At 46.0% G+C, this 12,582-nt stretch overlaps 1 protein-coding gene across 5 annotated transcripts in view; it reads right to left on the reverse strand.

Moving 5' to 3' along the window:
• Positions 1 to 893: 893 nt before the first annotated feature.
• SHARPIN (SHANK associated RH domain interactor) overlaps positions 894 to 12,582 on the reverse strand; it is an 89,696-nt gene continuing 78,007 nt past the window's right edge. For 3 of the 5 annotated variants that reach the window (XM_085847427.1, XM_085847428.1, XM_085847431.1), the window contains 2 exons: positions 9,785 to 9,928; positions 894 to 1,183 (listed from right to left, as the gene is read on the reverse strand). In XM_085847427.1, coding sequence (XP_085703553.1) covers positions 1,103 to 1,183; positions 9,785 to 9,928 — 225 coding nt within the window. In that variant the 3' untranslated portion in view covers positions 894 to 1,102. The remainder of the gene's footprint in view (positions 1,184 to 9,784; positions 9,929 to 12,582) is intronic. The other 2 variants (XM_085847429.1, XM_085847430.1) reach the window with 1 other exon arrangement.

Raw genomic sequence — 12,582 nt, forward strand, 5'->3', positions numbered from 1 at the left:
CCTCCCCTCTCCACTCCTCCCCTCCCCTCCCCTCTCCACTCCTCCCCTCCTCTCCACCTTTCCCCTCCACCCTCCCCTCCTCTCCCCTCTCCACCTCCTCCTCCCTCTCACCCACCCCCTCCCCTCCTCTCCACCTCCTCCACCCTCCCCTCCCCTCCCCTCTCCACCTCCTCCTCCCCTCTCCCCACCTCCCTCCCCTCCCCTCTCCACCCTCCCTCCCCTCCCCTCTCCACCTCCCCTCCCCTCCTCCTCTCCACCCTTCCCCTCCCTCTCCACCCTTCACTCCTCCCTCCTCCTCCCCTTCACCCTCCCCTCCCCCCTCCCTTTCCACCCTCCTCTCCCCTCCTCTTCTCCACCCTCCCCTCCCCTCCTCTCTCCACCCTCCCCTCCCTCCTCCCCTCTCCACCCCCTCCCCTCCCCTCCTCTCTCCACCCTCCCCTCCCCCTCCTCTCTCCACCTCCCCTCCTCCTCTCCACCCTCCCTCCCTCCTCTCCACCCTCCCCCCTCCCCTCCTCTCTCCACCTCCACCCTCCCTCCTCTCTCCACCCGCTCCCCTCCTCCACCACCTCCTCTCTCCACCCTCCTCCCCCACCACCTCTCCACCCTCCCCTCCCTCTCCTCCCCCTCCTCCTCTCCTCCTCTCTCCACCCACCTCTCCTCCCCTCCTCTCTCCACCCACCTCTCCTCTCCAACCTCTCCCCTCTCCATTCTCCCCTCCCCTCTCTTACTTGTTCCCCTGCTTCTTGTGGCTGCACTGGTCATACATTGCCTTTATCCAAGAGCAAAGGTTATTTTTTTTTTTTTTTGCTTTAAACAAAAAATGCTTTTAATAAATAAACATCGTGCGAAAAAATATTCCCCTTGCTGCATGGAGTAATAATATAGAAATCCGATAATACACAAATCAACTTTATTGAATACATTTACATAGTTTACCTTGTTTCAGAACAAACAAAACATTCCCCGTTCACCTGTTGGTATCACATGTTACATCCAATGAAAACTTTTCACTGAAATACCAACCAGGCTCTGATAATACAAACAGAGCTTGGTTGGCTTGAAGTGTTGCAGGTGGCTGTGGAAGTGGCCTCTTGTGGTGATGTTAATGACAGTTCATGCAATCAGGATGGCAGCGTTCATTGGCCACACGACAACGGCAACCTCCACTCGTGTCACCCGGGCCCTGTGTGAGTTGTGAGCACGATAATTATTCCAATTATGTCAAATACACACACATGAAAAGTACCATCACTCAATGCAGCTCAGCATGAGCTCAGGAGCAGATTTTATGAACTGAAAACCATTTGATCATTCATAATATAATACATAAAGACAATTTGTTTTAGTCATCGTGATGTAGTATAAATTCCTGATATTATCCACACTCACCTTCGCAACAAGCATGTATATAAATATTGTTACGGATTTCAGAATCCGGTGTGATGAATGCATCCACACAGCCAGGTCCTCAGACAGTTACTTCCTCAAATGCGTGTTCAGATTCGTCCCATCCCCGTGTGTAATAGGATCTTAAATGTGATGTGTTGAGAAGGGGAAAAGGATCGATCCCCTCTCTTATCTTCTTATTCTTTAGGCTGCTCCCGTTCGGGGTCGCCACAGCGGAACATCTGTTATGATACGCATAATGATTTGGCACAGGTTTTATGCCGGATGCCCTTCCTGACACAACCCTGGTCGCCTCTTATGACACAGGGATATGGTACACCTATTTTAACCGGGGCATACACCGGGCCCAGTACACTAGTACTCACTTCGCCGACCTCGTAAGGATGACAGGCTGAGTCAACCTCCTGGTGTGTATGAATTCAAGCGGCCAACGGGACTTTAACTCGGGACCTTTTGGATCTCAAGCCGCAACCCTAACCACTTCAACAACACCAGGCTAAATCACCATAAGAGAGATCCTCTCTCTTATGGGAAGCTTTTTTTCTTTACGACGGTCACGTTTACACACATTTCTTTCACGAGCTCAGAAGCCGGCCCCCCATTCTTCCTTAGCGGCAATCTTTCGTGAGCTCCGTCGCCCGCTATGTTTGGGAGTGCACGGGTCGTCATGGTAACCGTGTGCCAGTGGGGCGGGGTGAGCTTGGAACGGGCGGCACCCCGTGGAGATATAAAAACGTGCGAGGGGTATGTTCTGAAGAGAAAAGGGTGAGGAGAGAAAGGTGTGAGGAGAGAAGGATGAGGAGAGAAAGGTGTGAGGAGAGAAAAGCATGAGAAAAGTATGACGAGAGAAAAGCATGAGAAAAGTATGACGAGAGAAAAGCGTGACGAGAGAAAAGCGTGACGAGAGAAAAGCGTGACGAGAGAAAAGTGTGAGGAGAGAAAAGTACGAGGAGAGAAAAGTGTGAGGAGAGAAAAGGGTGAGGAGAGAAAAGTAGGAGAGAAAAGGGTGAGGAGAGAAAAGCATGAGAGAAAAGCATGAGAGAAAAGCGTGAGGAGAGAAAAGCGTGAGGAAAGAAAAGTGTGAGGAGAGAAAAGTATGAGAAAAGTATGAGGAGAGAAAAGTATGAGGAGAGAAAAGCATGAGAAAAGTTTGAGGAGACAAAAGTATGTGGAGAGAAAAGGGTGAGGAGAGAAAAGCATGAGGAGAGAAAAGGGTGAGGAGAGAAAAGCATGAGAAAATTGAGGAGAGAAAAGTATGAGAGAAAAGTATGAGAAGAGAAAGAGGAGAGAAAAGGGTGAGGAGAGAAAAGCATGAGAAAAGTTTGAGGAGACAAAAGTATGTGGAGAGAAAAGGGTGAGGAGAGAAAAGTATGAAAGAAAAGGGTGAGGAGAGAAAAGCGTGAGGAGAGAAAAGCGTGAGGAGAGAAAAGCATGAGGAGAGAAAAGCATGAGGAGAGAAAAGCATGAGAAAAGTTTGAGGAGACAAAAGTATGTGGAGAGAAAAGGGTGAGGAGAGAAAAGTATGAAAGAAAAGGGTGAGGAGAGATAAGTGTGAGGAGAGAAAAGCGTGAGGAGAGAAAAGCATGAGGAGAGAAAAGCATGAGGAGAGAAAAGCATGAGGAGAGAAAAGCATGAGGAGAGAAAAGCATGAGGGGAGAAAAGTATAAGGAAAGAAAAGTGTGAGGAGAGAAAAGTATGAGGAGAGAAAAGCATGAGAAAACTATGAGGAGAGAAAAGTCTGAGGAGAGAAAAGCATGAGAAAAGTTTGAACAGACAAAAGTATGACGAGAGAAAAGTGTGAGGAGAGAAAAGTATGAGAGAAAAGTATGAGGAGAGAAAAGTATGAGAGAAAAGGGTGTGAGAGAAAAGTGTGAGGAGAGAAAAGTATGAGGAGAGAAAAACGAGAAAAGTGTGAGGAGAGAAAAACGTGAGGAGAGAAAAGCATGAAGAGAGAAAAGCATGAGGAGAGAAAAGCATGAGGAGAGAAAAGCATGAGGAGAGAAAAGCATGAGGAGAGAAAAGCATGAGAGAAAAGGGTGAGGAGAGAAAAGTGTAAGGAGAGAAAAGTGTAAGGAGAGAAAAGCGTGAGGAGAGAAAAGGGTGAGGAGAGAAAAGAGAGGAGAGAAAAGAGAGGAGAGAAAAGCGTGAGGAGAGAAAAGCATGAGAAAAGTATAAGGAGAGAAAAGGGTGAGGAAAGAAAAGTATGAGAGAAAAGCATGAGAAAAGTATGAGGAGAGAAAAGTGTGAGGAGAGAAAAGCGTGAGGAGAGAAAAGCGTGAGGAGAGAAAAGCGTGAGGAGAGAAAAGCGTGAGGAGAGAAAAGCGTGAGGAGAGAAAAGCATGAGAGAAGTATGAGAGAAAAGTGTGAGGAGAGAAAAGGGCGAGGAGAGAAAAGGGCGAGGAGAGAAAAGGGCGAGGAGAGAAAAGGGCGAGGAGAGAAAAGTGTGAGGAGAGTATGAGGAGAGAAAAGTATAAGGAAAAAAGTGTGAGGAGAGAAAAGCATGAGAAAAGCTTGAGGAGAGAAAAGCATGAGGAGAGAAAAGGGCGAGGAGAGAAAAGGGCGAGGAGAGAAAGGTGTGAGGAGAGAAAGGTGTGAGGAGAGAAAGGTGTGAGGAGAGAAAGGTGTGAGGAGAGAAAAGCATGAGAAAAGCATGAGGAGAGAAAAGGGCGAGGAGAGAAAAGAGTGAGGAGAGAAAGGTGTGAGGAGAGAAAAGCATGAGAAAAGCGTGAGGAGAGAAAAGCGTGAGGAGAGAAAAGCGTGAAGAGAGAAAAGGGTGAGGAGAGAAAAGTGTGAGGAGAGAAAAGGGTGAGGAGAGAAAAGGGTGAGGAGAGAAAAGTGTGAGGAGAGAAAAGCATGAGAAAAGTATGAGGAGAGAAAAGGGTGAGGAGAGAAAAGTGGAAGGAGAGAAAAGCATGAGAGAAAAGTGTGAGGAAAGAAAAGCATGAGAGAAAAGTGTGAGGAGAGAAAAGCATGACAGAAAAGTGTGAGGAGAGAAAAGCATGAGAAAAGTATGAGGAGAGAAAAGTGTGAGGAGAGAAAAGTATGAGAGAAAAGTATGAGCAGAGAAAAGTATGAGGAAAGAAAAGGGTGAGGAGAGAAAAGCATGAGAAAAGTTTGAGGAGACAAAAGAATGTGGAGAGAAAAGGGTGAGGAGAGAAAAGTATGAAAGAAAAGGGTGAGGAGAGAAAAGTGTGAGGAGAGAAAAGTGTGAGGAGAGAAAAGTGTGAGGAGAGAAAAGTGTGAGGAGAGAAAAGTGTGAAGAGAGAAAAGCCAGAGAAAAGGGTGAGGAGAGAAAAGCATGAGAGAAAAGTGTGAGGAGAGAAAAGTGTGAGGAGAGAAAAGTGTGAGGAGAGAAAAGTGTGAGGAGAGAAAAGTGTGAGGAGAGAAAAGTGTGAGGAGAGAAAAGTGTGAGGAGAGAAAAGCCAGAGAAAAGGGTGAGGAGAGAAAAGCATGAGGAGAGAAAAGGGTGAGGAGAGAAAAGGCTGAGGAGAGAAAAGGCTGAGGAGAGAAAAGGGTGAGGAGAGAAAAGAGTGAGGAGAGAAAAGTATAAGGAAAGAAAAGCGTGAGGAGAGAAAAGGGTGAGGAGAGAAAAGCGTGAGGAGAGAAAAGGGTGAGGAGAGAAAAGGGTGAGGAGAGAAAAGGGTGAGGAGAGAAAAGGGTGAGGAGAGAAAAGGGTGAGGAGAGAAAAGGGTGAGGAGAGAAAAGGGTGAGGAGAGAAAAGGGTGAGGAGAGAAAAGGGTGAGGAGAGAAAAGGGTGAGGAGAGAAAAGAGTGAGGAGAGAAAAGAGTGAGGAGAGAAAAGAGTGAGGAGAGAAAAGAGTGAGGAGAGAAAAGGGTGAGGAGAGAAAAGGGTGAGGAGAGAAAAGCATGAGGAGAGAAAAGCATGAGAAAAGTATGAGGAGAGAAAAGGGTGAGGAGAGAAAAGTGGAAGGAGAGAAAAGCGTGAGGAGAGAAAAGCGTGAGGAAAGAAAAGCATGAGAGAAAAGGGTGAGGAGAGAAAAGTATAAGGAGAGAACAGCGTGAGGAGAGAAAAGGGTGAGGAGAGAAAAGTATGAGGACAGAAAATTGTGAGGAGAGAAAAGTGGGAGGAGAGAAAAGCATGAGAAAAGTGTGAGGAAAGTAAAGTGTGAGGAGAGAAAAGAATGAGAAAAGGGTGAGGAGAGAAAAACGTGAGGAGAGAAAAGTGTGAGAGAAAAGTATAAGGAGAGAACAGCGTGAGGAGAGAACAGCGTGAGGAGAGAACAGCGTGAGGAGAGAACAGCGTGAGGAGAGAACAGCGTGAGGAGAGAACAGCGTGAGGAGAGAACAGCGTGAGGAGAGAACAGCGTGAGGAGAGAACAGCGTGAGGAGAGAAAAGTATAAGGAAAAAAGTGTGAGGAGAGAAAAGCATGAGAAAAGTATGAGGAGAGAAAAGGGCGAGGAGAGAAAAGGGCGAGGAGAGAAAAGGGCGAGGAGAGAAAAGGGCGAGGAGAGAAAAGGGCGAGGAGAGAAAAGCGTGAGAAAAGTATGAGGAGAGAAAAGGGTGAGGAGAGACAAGTGGAAGGAGAGAAAAGCATGAGAGAAAAGTATGAGGAAAGAAAAGCATGAGAGAAAAGTGTGAGGAAAGAAAAGCATGAGAGAAAAGTGTGAGGAGAGAAAAGCATGAGAGAAAAGTGTGAGGAGAGAAAAGCATGAGAAAAGTATGAGGAGAGAAAAGGGTGAGGAGAGAAAAGCATGAGAAAAGTTTGAGCAGACAAAAGTATGAGAGAAAAGTGTGAGGAAAGAAAAGGGTGAGGAGAGAAAAGTATGAGAGAAAAGCATGAGAAAAGTCTGAGGAGAGAAAAGCATGAGAGAAAAGGGTGAGGAGAGAAAACGTGAGGAGAGAAAAACGTGAGAAAAGTGTGAGGAGAGAAAAGTGCGAGGAGAGAACAGTATGAGAGAACAGTATGAGAGAAAAGTGTGAGGAGAGAAAAGTGTGAGGAGAGAAAAGTGTGAGGAGAGAAAAGTATGAGAGAAAAGTGTGAGGAGAGAAAAGTGAGAAAAGTGTAAGGAGAGAAAAGTGAGAAAAGTGTGAGGAGAGAAACGTGTGAGGAGAGAAACGTGTGAGGAGAGAAAAGTGTGAGGAGAGAAAAGTGTGAGGAGAGAAAACGTGAGGAGAGAAAACGTGAGGAGAGAAAACGTGAGGAGAGAAAACGTGAGGAGAGAAAACGTGAGGAGAGAAAAACGTGCGAAAAGTGTGAGGAGAGAAAAGCATGAGGAGAGAAAAGCATGAGAGAAAAGCGAACGTGAAAGGAGAGAGGAAAAAGCAAACGGTGAGAGAGGCGAGAAGACAGCGGGTGTCTGACCAGCGCCGACGAACAAACAATTCGTCCTCCCAGTGCTTGGGCAAGCGAGCGTGTGGTGCGCATGTGGGTGTCTGACCAGTGCAAACGAGACAATTTGTCCTTCCCAGTGATTGGATGAGCATGTGGTGCGCGTGTGGGTGTCTGACCAGCGCCAATGAAACAATTCGTCCTTCCCAGTGCTTGGGAAAGCGAGCGTGTGGTGCGCATGTGGGTGTCTGACCAGTGCAAACGAGACAATTTGTCCTTCCCAGTGATTGGATGAGCGTGTGGTGCGCGTGTGGGTGTCTGACCAGCGCCAATGAAACAATTCATCCTTCCCAGTGCTTCGGCAAGCGAGTGTGTGGTGCACATGTGGGTGTGAGCAGCGCCACCAACAAGTGAGGCACGGGTCGATCACCAACAACACCAGGGTCTAAGCACGCGACGGACGATCTCAGTGCCCTCCAGACTTCGGCGTTCAAGGCTACCCCGCGAGGGGGTGCACGGCAAAGCTGGGTGCTGGCAACAGACGTGACACGCACACACGCATTTCAGGACGTTTTCGCTTCACGGACGACTTTCTGATGAGCGAGACGATTCTTCCCCCCCCCCCTCCCCCTGAATGATCTATTGGGTACCCTTGTCTGTGTTTATCTGTAAGTAAGTCAACCCCCGATAAGCATCTGCTCTTTGTCTCTTTCTTGGCATTTTGATTGATTTTGATTTGAAATTCATTCTTTATTTACCTGAGCAAATAAAAAGTTCTTTTATTTATTTGTTTTATTATTAATGCATTATTTGTCAATTTCCAACCTGTCCGTGTTTGTCCTTTCCCTCCATTGGTCTGGCATTGTCCAAACCGAGATAGACTGGGAGGTAATTACCACAGATTTGACCAAAAATCGTCGGCACGCACCAGCGGTTAAAACGCTCGCCCATCCTCATTAAAATCTAATCAAGATAATATTGGTGCTTTGCCAAGGGCGCGCTTCCCGCTCAGGAAACCACGTGATCTCTTGTTAAATGGAATAATTAGACGGCGGACACTGGAACTCGTGGTTGACTGGGTGGCGTTCGTGGTTCTAAAACAACCCACCATACCACAACGTTAATTGTGAGCGGTGGCCCCAGGTCTGCCTCTACCGAGGACAACCAGGGATTAATCCCCGAGTGACAAGCTGGTGTCTCGGTACCTGTGACCGCAACAATATATATATATATATATATATATATATATATATATATATATATATATATATATATATATATATATATATATATATATATATATATATATATATATATATATATATATATATATATATATATATATATATATATATATATATATATATATATATATATATATATAAATAATACTGTAGATTACGATAATATAGTAATGGGCTTTTCCTGCGTTAATTATACAAACAAGGTGAATTATTTAACACACAGCAATGATTATAGGATGCTGCGACGGGATGGTGCGAAGACAGCGCACTTATCTTTGGGCCGTCTTATTCTGGGTTCGATTCCTCACCCGGCTCAAACCTATCAAATCGGTGCTTTTCAGGTGTGGTGTTGAATCACAAAGTGCATCTTGCCTCAGATGGACGTGACACCGCTTGTCCCATCCACTCGCATTATCTGATGGACGTTAGGGTAGGCCACCGTCTTTTGATGAATCGTTGGTGAGTTATCATTGGGATATCATCCGACGGTGAAAGTAACGGCCAAACTACTGCCCTAACCTACAGGGGATACCAGCAGCAGCAGCAGCAGCAGCAGAGGCTTTGACGGGCCTCCTTTGATGTACGCTCTCTTGTAACAATGCTCCCAACAGCCACGTGCTTCTCTGCAAAATTGTCATTTTTACAAATTATACTCATCGACATCAAATTATTCCAGGGAGAAAATAATGATTCGGGTTTGTGTGTTCCGTAATCATGAACAAATCTTAATTAAGTCATCAGCACAATTTGGTTACAGACTTTAAAAAAAAACAAAAAAACAATGGCACGTGCTGCTTCTTTGCTTGATGCTCAGCATTTAAACGGGTAGAGCACAGGCAAACAATGCTGGGAAGGCAATAGCAAACCACCCAGTGTATCTCTTGCCAAGAAACTGCATCGGCAGCACCGATGCTCTGTAAAGTGCCCAAATCAACATCAAATCAATATCAACATCAAATGCCCATCATGATGTGAAATATACATTTCTGATCCGTTTCATCTCAGGGAAGCTCCATCTACACCTTTTTCTTTGCCGCTATCCGTGGCAAGCCCTGTCGTGCCATCAGCCACATGAGTGTTTCCATCATTAATGACATGGAGATCGGGCCTTTGTCAGTCCCTCCTATCATCACTAATTTCACCGTCGGACGATGAGGTTTCAACAAATTATTTGGCAAATGGACCATGCCATTCCTCCTTCACAGAACCGAGTTCCAGTTTATAACGGAGTTGCTTCAAACCTCAGGTGGCGTCACAGGCCATCAAGGAAGTTTTACTTGCGTCTGCTCGATAGAACAGCACTGTTCAGGAATGTTGGTGTAAACCCCGACAATAAAATTCATTTGTTTACAGTATTCACGCACTGCTATCGGGTTAATCACTGCTGAAACTGCCTTCATGTAGATTGGTAAACGGAACTATTTAGAAAGTACGAAAAAAGGCGATTTGTGTTCTCCAATGTTCAAATATATAATGCAATTGAAATAAAATAAAGATTTTTTGAGGTTGTAGGAAAAAAAAGAAAAAAAAGTTGGTTTACCACAATTGACACAGCGTCTTGTACACCACCTTATTTAACACGTTACATTAATTATTTGTGCCTGTTGTTTGTGTCCTTTCTGACATCCTTAAAAACAGCACGTTTCCTGTTTGGTACAACCTGGCCAGGTTTGAACAAATCGACCTCCCAGACTCGGAGCAGACACTAACCATAACACCAGCAAGGCCAGTTTAATGTCACCACGGGATTTTTCAGTGAAAGAGTCTGACCACCCATTGAGAAACTGCACACAAACCACAGACCGCACCATCGGCCGATATATGGTACGTTAAAAATTCTCACCGCAGGACCCCATCGGGGGCCTTTGGTTACCCAGCAGATCTCAGTCTTGCACATGGAACATCGGAGCCAGTCACAGCCCTCTTTCTTCTGCAGGATGACTCTGCACTGTGGGCAATGCATTGCTTCACCCTGTTGCACCATAGTCTAAAAGAGAATACAAGGTAGGTCCACCAATCAAACACAGACTTGGTGAACAGTGCAACAATTTATCAAAAAGGGAATTCTCTGCCCTTCCCCCTAACCCCCTTTTTCTCATCCATTAACGAGTGTGCATGCTTCAAAAGCAGGCTTGAGAAAACGCCAGAGCAGAATGGCAAAGAGAAACACAAACAGCAGAGTGGAAGTGAGCGTGAGAGATCAAGGGGAGGAGGAGAAGGACACATGGGGGTGAACAAGCTGCACAGGAGCTGAATGAAACACAGCAAGAAGAGGAAAGGGAAAGTGGGGATGAAACAGAAAAGGAACAAACCAACTGGTACCTAACAAATGAGAAGAGGTGAGGGAGAGGGGAGGATTGCATTAACCAGGAAAAAGGGAGTGTTTGGGAATGGGGTCACTTGGGGTGGAAGAGATCATGAGTATGGATGGGGGATGACCTGAGGTAGTGGTAAACAGCCGTCTTGAAGCCCTGGAGGGAAGAATTGGATTGAACAGACTGGGGAAGTTGGTTCCATAGGCGAGAGAAATCAAACGAGTGGAACTGAGCAGTGGTCCGAGATTTTAGGAGTTTAACAAGAAGGTTAATGAAAGACCAAGTGCTCCTTCCATTAATGTGGGAGGGACAGAGCCAAGAAGGCAGAGAGTACAAGACCAAAGAGGAGGCACGAGAATACGGAGAGGCCACCAACCTGCCAGCGATGTGACGGTAACATGCCTAGACACTCAGCATCATCATAATCATCATCATCATCATCATCATCATCATCATCACGGGAAATCCCAATGATTTTGAGGGCGTTGATTTCGATGGCAACAAGAAGGGTACGGTGTGGGGCTGTTTTTCTGAGATTTTGAGAGAAATCAATGCATTTTTTGAGACAGATTTTGATGAGTAATCTAACAGTGAGGTATATTGATAAGTAGACGTACACAAGCCAACAAAGGTGAAATACTTGGTGTCAACACGATGCCGTTCTGTAACTTTGAACTATGGGACAGCATTTAATAAACAAGGTACCAGAAAAAAAATGTTCGCACCACCACCACCACCACCAGCAGCACATCTTATGTAACGCAGTTCTAGATGCACTTACAATGAGATTTTCTTTCTCTCTAGACGTTGGACAAATGAACAACAATGGATGCACAACAACCAAAAGCTTCTTTGATTTTCTTTTCATCTCGCTGGTGAAGAAAATCACCATCATGACAATTGAACCATTTGATGCACCTCTCGATGACAATTGAACTGCTTATGTATTGCACATAGGATGAGCAAGATGGGGAAAAAAGTACCCCCAGCCTTGGAATGAGCAGTTGGGTCGGGTCGAAGAGAAAAGGACGTCCGGGTCAGGTCGAGTCGAGTCGAAAAAGAGAGCACATATTTTAGGCCAGTAGCTTACTGTCCGAGTTGAAACACTCGGCTACACCACAGGTTTACTAAACCACAGCTCGATATTTGTTAAAGATGAAGACCATGTCATCATCTGAAAAGGATTATGAAGAATTCCCATTACAGGAGATGGATGTGGGGAAAGTTCAATGATATCGGGGGTTTTGCCAAAACTGCAGAGTAAATGCTTTAACAGCTCTCAATATTCCACCTGCTGTCACGTGATGCACCCCCTGCTCTTGGTTCTCTGTCTTTTCCAGGCCTACCAGGATAGGCAAGCTCGATGCAAGAAGAATCTCCACGTCAACATTTTTAAAAATCAATCCGATACTTCACCTCTACTTCTTTCCTTCCACCTCCCGAATCAAATCCCTGTGTCTATGTAACCCTACTCTGTGCCCCAGTGCTTCAAAAGGGTGAGAACAGAATACCACCTTCTGCAAAAGCTGATATTTGGGTGTTCGGTCTTCATGAGGTAAAGAAGTTTTAGCCCTTGCTCGTTTTGCTCTGACAAATGGCAAATGCTCGAAACATCAGCCGCACTTCATTTCACGTGGAGATAACCATGCTGTGATCAACTTTAGGTTGGCAAAGTGTTTCTTCAAATTGGCTGTTCACATCTTGCTCCATTGTTCCCTGTGAAGCTCGTCACATGTTCACCATTAAGTGTCAATTTGTTCAACGAGAAACGCACACTCCCTTCTCCCCCCCGCCCACCCCTCTGCTCGCAAGGGGGGGGGCGAGGTATTTCTTCTTCTTCGTTTGTATGCAGCACAAGGCTGTCGGATCATTGGCTGTGCCACTGATGACCCTGGGTATGACCAATACGGATGCAAGATTTGGTGGAGATCGGGTGAAAATTGTAAGTTGTCTCACCCCCGCCCCGTCCCCCTCACAGGAGGTGGGAGGGATTTTCTTTCTTTGCGACCATGACCCGACCCTGGGTACGACCAACACATATGCAAGATTTTGTGGACACAGGCCCAGCCCTGTTTTCTTCCATGATTTTCAGATGTACACACGCACACAATTCCATCCATCCATCGATCCATTGGGACCATACTGTGTCCAGACCTTGAAGAAGCCTAAGCAGTCTCCTTGGCTATTGGGTACAATCCTGGATGAGTCGCCACTCCGACACAGGATACCAGCAAGCTGGCACTGATTTTGCCGTCTCGGAAGGATGACAGGCAGTCAACCCCACCTGTTATCAACCCCATCCATGATCGCAAACTCACCACCCTAA

The sequence above is a fragment of the Eptatretus burgeri genome, chromosome 11, assembly GCF_056783735.1.
Source record: "Eptatretus burgeri isolate ZD-2024b chromosome 11, Ebu_testis_v1, whole genome shotgun sequence".
Lineage (NCBI taxonomy): Eukaryota > Metazoa > Chordata > Myxini > Myxiniformes > Myxinidae > Eptatretus > Eptatretus burgeri.